Source organism: Panulirus ornatus, chromosome 23 (genome assembly GCF_036320965.1).
Source record: "Panulirus ornatus isolate Po-2019 chromosome 23, ASM3632096v1, whole genome shotgun sequence".
NCBI lineage: Eukaryota > Metazoa > Arthropoda > Malacostraca > Decapoda > Palinuridae > Panulirus > Panulirus ornatus.
In genome coordinates, this window is record NC_092246.1 from 23,993,904 (window position 1) to 24,006,636 (window position 12,733).

At 46.6% G+C, this 12,733-nt stretch overlaps 1 protein-coding gene across 1 annotated transcript; it reads right to left on the reverse strand.

Moving 5' to 3' along the window:
• Nucleotides 1-471: 471 nt before the first annotated feature.
• Nucleotides 472-8,774, reverse strand: LOC139756689 (cuticle protein 19-like). Its single transcript, XM_071676344.1, has 3 exons — nucleotides 8,511-8,774; nucleotides 2,022-2,099; nucleotides 472-809 (listed from the first exon to the last, which is right to left on the reverse strand). The coding sequence occupies exons 1-3, from the start codon at nucleotides 8,517-8,519 to the stop codon at nucleotides 597-599; spliced, it is 300 nt and encodes a 99-aa protein (XP_071532445.1). The 5' UTR covers nucleotides 8,520-8,774; the 3' UTR covers nucleotides 472-596.
• Between the last annotated feature and the right edge of the window lie 3,959 nt (nucleotides 8,775-12,733).

Genomic DNA, 12,733 nt, shown 5'->3' on the forward strand with positions numbered 1-12,733 from the left:
TGTCGTTTAGGGGCAGCATCCAGATGTCTTACATACTATAGATACAAATGTCGCTACCATATATTCTGATGTCTGGTACATCACATGATGTCATTAAAAACGTCATATACGTATAGGCAATACTTTAGAAAACATAGATCTTGGGTTGGTTACAGTGACTTGATACATCTGGTGACGCCTGAGAAAAGCACGTAGAGAATGGTCTTCACTGAGTCCGTGACTGACAGTCATCTGACATCGTTGTTCATTATTCTAATAATTGTCTGTTTGGAAAATTTGAATTTACTTATTGTTTACTGTTATCATGACAACATGAGCAATTTAACCTCTGTTTTCCATGCCAGCGTGAGTGGTATGTGAACTACGACAGATACAGGAAATTTTAGAGTATTAATAGAGTTCTAAACCTAAATTCCATAATTAGAGTGACTGCACAGGTATGACAATAGTAGAAGAAGTAAACAAGACACATTTAGGTTTGGTTATACATTTATCAAAATTTTCTGGAAACAAAAGATCGAGGCTGAGTTCACAGAGGGAGGAGGACGGAGGTAAGTACGGAGGCGCAGGCGATGAGGAGGGGGAAGAGGAGCTCCTCAGGCGTAACTCTTGACGCCCTGAGCCGCCACGTTGGCCTGGAAGCCGCCTTCCTTCGTCACGGTGTAGTCAACAGTCTGGACACGACCGTCGGGCAGGAGGATCTGGTACTGTCCCTTGGTGTTGTAGTCGTCCCTGTCCTCACTGTGGGTGTAGTCGTTGCCGGAGTAGTCGTCCTTCACGTCGTACTGGAAGTAGTACTTGGCTGGGATCTGCGGCAGAAGCCAAGGGGATGAGGTAAGCGGCATCTCAGTGGCTCGTGGAACATGTTTACTTTATATAATGGTTTGCCCATCACTAATACTACTCATAATAATTAACTTTTTGACAGACGGGATACTTACTATTTGTGGCTGTCGTACGGAACATACAGAACTCTGACGTTTGTCTCACACAACAATCCTCCGTACGTCAAATATTACTAAGTTGTTCACTTACAACAATCAGTTGCTTGTGATCCCCCAGCATGTTTCATGTGAATCAGTCTTATGCCTCTAACTTCTTCCCAGGTTCACATAATCCTCCACGTGACTCCGGAACTCCTGTATGGCTCAGAGAGGTCGAACGCCTCTCTCCTGCAGCTGTTTATGTTTTCATCATATAAGTAAAAGTGTTTCTGATATTTTCTCTCTGACGTCTGTACGGGTCTTTATGCAGTTCATCCTATACTTTTATCATTATCTCAACAGTTACACCTATTGAGCACGTTAGTGTGACACGTGGTTATGATGATTTAACCCTGACCTTAACTGTAAGGGTCAGGCCAGGTCATCATGCCAAAGCGTCGTAACGACGTGCTCAGTGGTCGTGTTGTCGCACCAGAGGATTGTATGGTCGTGTTCTCGGCGTTATATTTTCGTTTCCGTGTTCCTAACACTTGTATGTGGATTAGGTACACTGATGACTAGTCTATGTTATTCCTCAGGAGGTGAGGTACATCAATGTCTGCCTCACTGTATGGCTCAGATATATCGCTTTAACTCCGCTATATTTGTCAGGCCAGCGGTATCTGTGACCCGGATCTCCAGCCCCAGCAGACGAGGTGAAGTGCTCTCAAAACAACATTCCATGACGCCTGGGTTATTCACCAAGTCTCCAGCAAGATAACCGGATGAAGGAAAACGAAGTAGATAAAAGATGATAAGAAATAGAGAAGCAGAAGATGATAAAGAAGAAGACCAAGAACAAAGACTCGAGGAAGAGGATGATTATAAAAATAATTGGTATGAAGGAAACAGGAGGAAAACCAAGGAAAAACGCGACGTACAAGATGATTTTCAGAAGGATCTCAAGAAGAAGAGGAAGAGGAGGAAGATGAAGAGTAAGAGAAAGGACGAAAAGAAAACAATGAAAATCAAAAGTAAACACAAGAGTGATAACACAGGATGAGGAACAGGAGGAGGAGGTAAAGGCCCAGTACTTACATCGTGTGCAGGACTGCTGTAAGGGCCAGCCATGGACGACCTCACCACCAGCAGCAGCAGCGCCACGACCACGACGACCTGAGGTAGACATAAGGGTAGTCAGTCGTCCTCATCAACACGACATATGTACATAGGTGCAACATAATGCGGTGTAACCCAGCAGGGTAAAGCATAACATGGCATAATGCTGCATGGTATCACACGGCATGATAGAACATTATACCGTATAACAGAGTAATAATGAGCATAGCCTTACTTGCCTTAAAGCAACACAGGGTAACATGACACAGTATACCACACTCCAGACTCTGATGTTCTGACACCAAGAAGCACTGTTTTAACGCTCCCGGTGGAAGCTCCTGTAGAATAGTCACTGCAGTGACTCTCACTGTACCCTGTCTCTCGTGACAAACATCCACACCCATCACACTGTCAGACAGACAGACAGACAGACAGACAGACAGACTAACAAATATAAAACCGTACAGAGGACGGCCCTGGGAAGGCTGACAGGAGAATGCTGTAGGTGCACCATGATCTTCGCTGTGTATCAAAAGTTATCACGGGGACGTGGAGGATGACCTCGGCGCATGCTAAACAGATTCGAGCGAGGGGGCGTGGGGGTCGCTTCTCCCTTCTGCCCACGTGATGGAGGCGTGGGGGTCGGTTCTCCCTTCTGCCCACGTGATGGAGGCGTGGGGGTCGGTTCTCCTTCCTGCCCACGTGATGGAGGCGTGGGGGTCGGTTCTCCTTCCTGCCCACGTGATGGACGCGTGGGGGTCGGTTCTCCTTCCTGCCCACGTGATGGAGGCGTGGGGGTCGGTTCTCCTTCCTGCCCACGTGATGGAGGCGTGGGGGTCGGTTCTCCTTCCTGCCCACGTGATGGAGGCGTGGGGGTCGGTTCTCCTTCCTGCCCACGTGATGGAGGCGTGGGGGTCGGTTCTCCTTCCTGCCCACGTGATGGAGGCGTGGGGGTCGGTTCTCCTTCCTGCCCACGTGATGGAGGCGTGGGGGTCGGTTCTCCTTCCTGCCCACGTGATGGAGGCGTGGGGGTCGGTTCTCCTTCCTGCCCACGTGATGGAGGCGTGGGGGTCGGTTCTCCTTCCTGCCCACGTGATGGAGGCGTGGGGGTCGGTTCTCCTTCCTGCCCACGTGATGGAGGCGTGGGGGTCGGTTCTCCTTCCTGCCCACGTGATGGAGGCGTGGGGGTCGGTTCTCCTTCCTGCCCACGTGATGGAGGCGTGGGGGTCGGTTCTCCTTCCTGCCCACGTGATGGAGGCGTGGGGGTCGGTTCTCCTTCCTGCCCACGTGATGGAGGCGTGGGGGTCGGTTCTCCTTCCTGCCCACGTGATGGAGGCGTGGGGGTCGGTTCTCCTTCCTGCCCACGTGATGGAGGCGTGGGGGTCGGTTCTCCTTCCTGCCCACGTGATGGAGGCGTGGGGGTCGGTTCTCCTTCCTGCCCACGTGATGGAGGCGTGGGGGTCGGTTCTCCTTCCTGCCCACGTGATGGAGGCGTGGGGGTCGGTTCTCCTTCCTGCCCACGTGATGGAGGCGTGGGGGTCGGTTCTCCTTCCTGCCCACGTGATGGAGGCGTGGGGGTCGGTTCTCCTTCCTGCCCACGTGATGGAGGCGTGGGGGTCGGTTCTCCTTCCTGCCCACGTGATGGAGGCGTGGGGGTCGGTTCTCCTTCCTGCCCACGTGATGGAGGCGTGGGGGTCGGTTCTCCTTCCTGCCCACGTGATGGAGGCGTGGGGGTCGGTTCTCCTTCCTGCCCACGTGATGGAGGCGTGGGGGTCGGTTCTCCTTCCTGCCCACGTGATGGAGGCGTGGGGGTCGGTTCTCCTTCCTGCCCACGTAATTTATTCGTAAAGTTGAGGGGGGTGGGGAGAGCAGGAGGGGAGGGGGGAAGGGGGGGGAGTTGGAATATAGACTGGAAATGTGTCTGGCGTGAGAACGGATCCTTCCCACAACACATGTGCGCCACCTTCCTCTTCTGGTACTCAGGTTACTCCGTCAACAGACAGGAAGGCAGACAACGCGACAGATGTATAGACAGACAGACAGACAGACCAGCAGACAGGCAATGAAATAAATACGCAGACAAGAATAAGGCACACACACACACACACACACACACACACACACACACACACACACACACACACACACACACAAAGAGAGAATATAAGAGAGAATATAAGAGACAGTTAATAGCAATATGACAACTTTGAGACAATGTGATATACCCTGAACACTAGCTCATCAAACCATGAGAGTGACGCTTGTCACGATGACCTGTAACACGATATACTGATGACGTAATAGTCATATGTTACGGTAGATTCATCACATGAAACAGCGCTGTCGTTGATATATGAAACAACACGTTAATCATATGAAACAACACGTTAATCATATGAAACAGCACGTTATTCATATGAAACAGTACACTATCAATATAAAACAAGAAGGTAATCAAAAACAGTTTGATTGTGAATTAACTTTACTAAATGTAAATTTTTTGTTGTAAATGAATTGCCGTTTTCTAGATTATGCACGATAAGGTATTCAGTTGTTCTTATCATATAATGATGACAGGGAAAGAATTAAAGACAAAAATAGTTATGTAGAAAGAGTAAAAAGTGCGTTGAAGTTGAGTGTGTTAACCTGGAAAGTTCCTTCTATCAATGTGTTACGATGTAGAGTGTGTTGATTTGAAGTGTGTTATCTGAGAAAATCTCAATTTGGAGAGTGTGTTGAGTTAGAGGATGTAGTGAGTGAGTTTCAGTGCGTCGCGTTACTGAATGTGTTCAGTTGTAGAGTGTGGTGAGCCTGGGAGTGTGTCAAGTTGGAGAGTGTGTTAAGAAGCAGTGTTTTGAGTTGGTGTGTGTGTAGGGCTTGAGAGCGTGTCAAGTGGGAGAAACGTGCTGAGAGACAGAGAGTGTATGTAGTTCAGAGTATGTTGTCCACCATTGATGTAGGAACGAAGGCAAGATTGTGGCAAAGGAAAGAGAACAGTTCGTGGGAGACGAACACATCTTAATGAAGACAGCGTCCCTTGTGGCTGCTCTTGTGTGGGAGGAGAACTACATGGCTCCATCTGTTATTCTCTCTTTCCATCTGTTTATCTGTCTCCTGAACACTAGGGCAGAGATATCTATCCTGCCAAAGAGTACTGTCAGTTTCTACATGTCCCTGACAGACAGGAAGTAATGCCTGGCTTAAGGAGATAGTCCAGAGTGGAGAAAAACGTGATCAAGAGTGACTGAAGCAGCAGAGCAGACCACAGGTACCGTACTGGTCTAAGGTTTAACATGCCATCTACTGGTATCAACCACTAATACACTGACTCCAAAAGCAAACTTATTTCAGAACTTTGATCTAAAATGCCAGCTGGTTTTTCTTACATCAGATAGACAGGAGTGAGAGGGGAAAGTCTTGCTAGAATACCATGAAATAGTATACTGTGGTATACTGTGATCATTTTTCGAGATAACCTTCTTTAAAGAAAATGAATATATGAAGTTATAAAAGTCGAATGAGTATATATATATATATATATATATATATATATATATATATATATATATATATATATATATATATATATATATATATATATATATATATATATATATATATATATATATATATATATATATATATATATATATATATATATATATATATATATATATATATATATATATATATATATATATATATATATATATATATATATATATGATTACCGATCAGGTTGCATTATTAAGAATTTCTGACAACAGAGTAAGGGTGAAGCAATATAAGCCAGTGGATCAAGCTGGTCTCTCGTATTCTGAGGTTATTAAAGTTGACCTTCGAGTGGAATAAAGCAAAACACGAGTCAAGTGACGGAGGCAATGGCATCTGACCTTTGGCAGGCACTGCTCTGCCAATCGTCCGAGTAAAGCTGACATTTCGTATTCGTGCATGTGTGTGTGTGTGTGTGTGTGTGTGTGTGTGTGTGTGTGTGTGTGTGTGTGTGTGTGTGTGTGTGTGTGTGTGTGTGTGTGTCTGTTTTGTCTAATTCTTATTTGTGATTGTTAGTTTTGTATTACGGCGGGAGTTTTACACTCATACTGCTCCATGCACGATGCTTTTACTCTTATATTTACACAGACACACACAGGTACAGACACACCAGCCAAATACAGATAACCATTTACCCAACAGATCGGAGGAGATGAACGGCTGGGTTGGCTGACTGCCGTGACCAGGATTCGAGCCTGGGCGGACCCATGCGTGCATCGCGGTCAGAGACGCTAACCACTGCATTATATATGAATGTATGTGTATATGATTATGACTATTTCTATATGTGTATGTATGTTAATCAGTGTGTTTTGTGTATATTTCCTTGTGTTAGTATGGGAATATCACTGTGCATCTGTGTGTTAAATTATCCACCATTTTTGAAAAATGATTTGTAAAAAATGTAAACTTACAACAAATTTGTTGATCTTCTCACGAGATACATTACAGTTTGCTGTGATCTGCTTACGAGATACATTACAGTTTGCTGTGATCTGCTCACGAGATACATTACAGTTTGCTGTGATCTGCCCACGAGATACATTACAGTTTGCTGTGATCTGCTTACGAGATACATTACAGTTTGCTGTGATCTGCCCACGAGATACATTACAGTTTGCTGTGATCTGCTCACGAGATACATTACAGTTTGCTGTGATCTGCTCACGAGCTACATTACAGTTTGCTGTGATCTGCTCACGAGATACATTACAGTTTGCTGTGATCTGCCCACGAGATACATTACAGTTTGCTGTGATCTGCTCACGAGATACATTACAGTTTGCTGTGATCTGCTCACGAGATACATTACAGTTTGCTGTGATCTGCCCACGAGATACATTACAGTTTGCTGTGATCTGCTCACGAGATACATTACAGTTTGCTGTGATCTGCCCACGAGATACATTACAGTTTGCTGTGATCTGCTCACGAGATACATTACAGTTTGCTGTGATCTGCAAAATGTTTTCAAGACAAGAAGTTCCCCGATCGATGATCAAATATGCATTTGTTTACGCTTAGTCGAACTCTGCTCAGAGACGTCTCGCTGAGCTTATGCAGATGTTTTTTTATTATTTGCAGCAGCTGACGGTTGGGTCTGCAACAGCTGATGGTAGGGTCTGCAACAGCTGATGGTAGGGTCTGCAACAGCTGATGATAGGGTCTGCAATAGCTGATGGTAGGGTCTACAGCGGCTGATGGTAGGGTCTACAGTGGCTGATGGTAGGGTCTGCAGCGGCTGATGGTAGGGTCTGCAGCGGCTGATGGTAGGGTCTACAGTGGCTGATGGTAGGGTCTACAGTGGCTGATGGTAGGGTCTACAGTGGCTGATGGTAGGGTCTACAGTGGCTGATGGTAGGGTCTACAGTGGCTGATGGTAGGGTCTACAGCGGCTGATGGTAGGGTCCGCAGTAGCATGTGCTGGAGTCTGCATCAGTGGGCACTGCCGCCTGCAGCAGCCAGGGTCTTTACAAACATCGACGTCGATGAAGAAAAACAAAACCTGAATCCTGTGTTCCGGATGTCGTCACATAACAAAAATTCATGAAATCTAAATCTCACCAGAATCAAGGCTGGTATCATACCCCAGGTGAGTGAGTATGCCTGTGGCGGCTCACAGCTTAAAAAGACACGAGGAAACATTTATGAATTGTGTGGTGGTGTCTGTGGTGCATCATTTAGATTCTGAGCGTCATTAGATATTTGAGTTTGACCAGAGGCAATACTGCGGCGACACATCGGATGATTTCCCCTGAGAGACACCAAGACAGAACACTGTTGACTGAAGAGTTCTTCAGTTCTCTGACTTTATAGTGAACAGAGAGCAGCTTGCTATAATGCATGTGGTGACAGTCTACAGGCCTTAATAGCCTGCATGTACTACCTTACTCAAGGGACACACTTAACTGGTATATGGAACCCAAAATGATTGTGACTGGACAACGAAGACAGCCGGAAGAATCCAGCGCTGGATGGGCGACCCAGATCCAGCCTCTATGCCAGTGTGTCCAGTTATTACAGTTAAGTACATACCTGTATCCCTAGCTTTAGGTACGTACATTCCGCCCTGCATTATCAACTACCCTTCCAATGAGGTGTATCCGCCTTATCATGTAGGCTCCAGACTTCGCCCATTCATATTGGTGGAGGCAGGAATGCACGGTGAGGACCAAAGCAACTGCCCCAGCAGCGGTGCACAGTGGGAGGGGAACATGCAAGCCATAAGACCTAACTTCTGACTAACTCACTACACTTCCTCACTAGTCACAGAGAAACTTATAACCTGACCAACGTTAACTAGACGTACTGTCCACCTCAGTACTCCCTCACCGTGGCCACGGTGGCTGGGGTGTGAGGGGCATTATTCAAGGTGTATGGTCGTCACCCGGAGTTACGTTGTACATGCAACTTTACCTTGTACATGTTGCTCACGTTGTCGGCGACGGTGCACACATCTTCGTCTCCACAGCTATTTATATAGGTCTGGCCTCCTCCCTGGGTGTGGTTCCCGTGACGTCATGGCTGACCATATTTGCGGTACGGGTTGCCCGCCCGCCTCCACCACTTTCTTGCAGAGAATTCTCTCCGTCAGTGAGTGACGAAAAGTTTTTAATGATACAGAACACGGCAAACGGTCACTTGAATTTCACTGCCCCTGGATCTTTGAGATCACTTGGTGAGGAGCAACGTCTACCATAACGATGTAAGATGCTACTCTATAAAGTGACAACATACCAGAGGAGAACGACTCATGCAACCACACACACACACACACACACACACACACACACCAGCACGAGGGTAGCGGCCCGTGACGCGTGCATCATGCACGGATACGCTGCCCTGCACGTCATCACAGCTGCATGTTTGTATACAAGGGAATTTCTATCCATCTTTATCTGTTTCTACATATATATATATATATATATATATATATATATATATATATATATATATATATATATATATATATATATATATATATATATATATATATTGATGTACATAAGCGAGAGCTTCAGAGAACGTATGGGAGGTGTGTGTGTGTGTGTGTGTGTGTGTGTGTGTGTGTGTGTGTGTGTGTGTGTGTGTGTTAGTGTGTGTGTGTGTGTGTGTGTGTGTGTGTGTGTGTGTGTGTGTGTGTGTGTGTGTGTGTGTGTGTGTAAAGTAGACTGCATAATAACGAAGAAATACAGAAGTAAGTATATACAATTATACAGAATACAAGAGGAAGGGGTAAGTAAGAACATACACAGAAATAACTGCAAAAAGTCAGTAGAAAAGTAGACAACACGTTAGGAAAAATAAATAAGATAACAAAAAGGAAGACAATAAAGTATGATCAACGTGGACGGCAGAGAAGCAGCAGAGGAATGCCGTGTGTGAGGTGTCTGGGAGAGGCAGGAGAGACGGTCAGGGCTTCACCAGGGGAGGGTGTCAATGCTGACTCCAGCAGCGTCAGCCAGGCAGAAGGGAGCGTCAGCCAGGAAGAAAGGGGGGGGGGGGGGAGGGATGTCAACATTTCATCCAGGGTCGGCGCCCTGAGCATCTCCTCAGGCAGGGAGGCAGGGAGGAGGGTAAGGACGTGTGGTGACAGCAGGAGCTCGCCAGAGCACTTTGAACACGAGGGCACGACTGTTGAGCAGGATGAAACTACTCTTGCATACGCTGTCCTAACCTTTAATCCAATTCTTAAAAGGTCAGGTCAAAGGTCATGCCATCATTCCCAAGGGTCACATCGTACTGCTCAAGGGGTTTGAGGATATCTTTCAGGAACCTTCTTCTTCGAAACAATAACAAAAGGACATCTTACGGTCACGAATTCAAGTGCAGTATTTAATAAAGGCCAGATCTTCCAGGGTTGATGCGCATCTTACGAGGACAAGATCATCTAAACCTGAAGTACATCTTGTAATGGTAAGATCCTCCAGGAGGAAGTGTGTATTGTAAGGCAAGATCATGAATGGCTCGCATGGTCTCGTAACATCACATTCTCAGAAGTGGTTGATCCTCCAAAGACCAGAACAAATGAGTCTTTCCATGACCAGTAATGAGCAACCTAAGTCCATCTTCTGACAATCATAGTTTCTAAATATGAGGTTCAAAATGCATTCTAGCACTCAGGTCTCAGCAGGAGAACCCCTGACACGTTAGATATTATTTATATATCTTGTGGCGCGTCGTGAAGGAGGGGGTGGGGATGGGAATGGGGGACGTGGGAACTGAGCAGGTGGTAATTAGATTTTTAATCATCAATTATAAAAATCGACAACATTGGCCATAACGGGAGATGGTGAGCATCGCTTGCCACACCTGCCCGGCCAGAGGCGAGGGCGTTCGACGCGCTGTATCACTGATGATGTTCAGTTGTGTAGTGACGACATGTGTGGAGTTTACTCATCGTCCTCTACCCTTACCATAGGACCCTCCACCTTGCAAGCAGGGCATCCTGCGGTGCCCAGCCACCAAACATCATCATGAGTGTATAGAAAGGAAAGTAACGTTTCAAGGTAGTTTGATGTAACGCAGTAATGTACATGGTCTAGTGCCTGGCTGTAGATGTAGAGAACTCTGGCCGATGCTCAGGTGAGTGTCAGCCACTAACAAAACCTAATAGGTATAGACAAAAAGATGTAGTTAATTATCTGGTATGAGAACAATATGTTGCCCTGACGGGTTAACTCTTTCATGTCGGGAAAATAGATGTGGAGCGTCAGAGGCGTTGATTGTGTAGTCTCTGACTTCAGAGCAGAGAGAGAGAGAGAGAGAGAGAGAGAGAGAGAGAGAGAGAGAGAGAGAGAGAGAGAGAGAGAGAGAGAGAGAGAGTCATTCCTCTCATGTACATTTTCCAGTAATTATCATTTCAGTAACAGTCTGAACTATCCACAGACTGTGAGAGAACGAGCAACCAACAGTCCTAGTGAGGCTGCCGCCCGAGCTGGTTCGCCTGGAGGATGGTGAGGCCTCTCATGATCTCGTCGTCGGGAAGTAAGAAGTTACTGAAGGGCTCACTCCGTGGTTTGTTATGGCCGCGGACGGACAGAAGGACGGAGGATCGTACTGGTATTGTTGATGTTATCATCATATTGTAATAATACTGACCAAGGGAACGGTATGGAAACGCATGCAACAACAACAACAGCAACAACAACAACAACCTAGTGCTTTATCAGGTAAGTACAGAGACAATGTAGGTCAAGGTGAGCCGATACAGGTGGTGCAGGCTTGGGTAAGAATGAGAGGTCAGGTAATGTAAGATAAAATGAAGGGGGTCAGGATTCCCGTGGAGCTGCCATAAATGGAGGAAATGTGGCAGGTTGTGTGGGAGAAATGCGTGGCTTCCAAGTCCCACTTAGCTTCAGGAGAGGGAAGGGGTGTGCTGAGGTCTTGTGCTTGGTGCGGCAAGAGGCGTGGGGACTGTGCACCCCGGGGTTAAAGCTGCTTCTAGAGACTGGGGGGAGGCGACGTCCAACGTTAGTCCTGTGGAGGGGACGTGCAAGGAGTCACCTGACGTGCTGTTACCGAAGTAGAAGAATCCTCAGTGGCTCCAGGAGTCAGGATTTACATTATCATGACTATTCAGGCACCTACGCAGCGCACGTGTGACGTGAGGCACAAATGGCAGTTTTACGTACGGCCATGATATGCCGCTCAGCGGGACGGTAATGCCTGAACGAAGGCGGCCTCAGTAGATGACGTAGTCTCCTTGGGAATTACAACACTTTTCATTGGTGAAAGGTCAGATGTAGTGGGTCTTCTGTCGCTAATGCCTCAAGGGTCCAACTCTGACCCGAGTAGTAAGCCGAGGTCACTTGAGGTCGTAAGTAGTTACTGTAAGTTACGACTGCGTCAAGGCGTCTACGTGGGAGTGTGATATCATCATCCAACACTCAAGAGTTGTAGTGACAGGATACGTCGTTACAGGATGAATGGATAGACAGAGAAGCGAACGGAGATGGAGACACGAACGGACTTAGAGACTCACGAATAAATAGACAGACAGACCAGCCACCAGACTAATGAATAACATTTTATAGCATGTAATCATCTTCCCGAACTGCTGTTTCTCAGGTCATGGCCTTGACCTCGCTAGAGTCGGCGACATTTGGTTAAAAATATAAAATTTTCCAGGCCCGGCAGTCAACACGTCGGTGACCTAATGGGGAAACGGTGTGATGGATGTAAATATTCAGGTGTTGGTATAACTGGCTTGTTTACTCTCAGAAAATTTCTTGTTTAGCTTTAGAGACTTTGTGGTTCGCGAGAAGTGTTGGTGTGAGAGAAGTATCTGTCTGAAACTTTAGTCAGTCAGCAAACAATGATGAGCAATGCAGACACTCTAGTTCATATAAATTATACAGAAAAAACAAGTTTAGCTTTCTCTCTGTCTGTTTATCTTAATCTCGCACTTTCTCTCTTATCCTCAGTTCCCCCGTCTTTCTTTTTACTCTGGGAGAAAGAAAATGGTTTTGACTCCGTCAAGCTGTTCTAAAAATCAGAAGGTCAAACAGCGTCGATATCCTGCAGGTGTCGGAGCCGACGGACCCAGAGGGACGATTCGGCTGGGAACGCTCACCTGACGCCTGTTGGGAAGCTTCAAGGATGTGTTACCGGTGGGACACTGAAGCAGCGGAAAC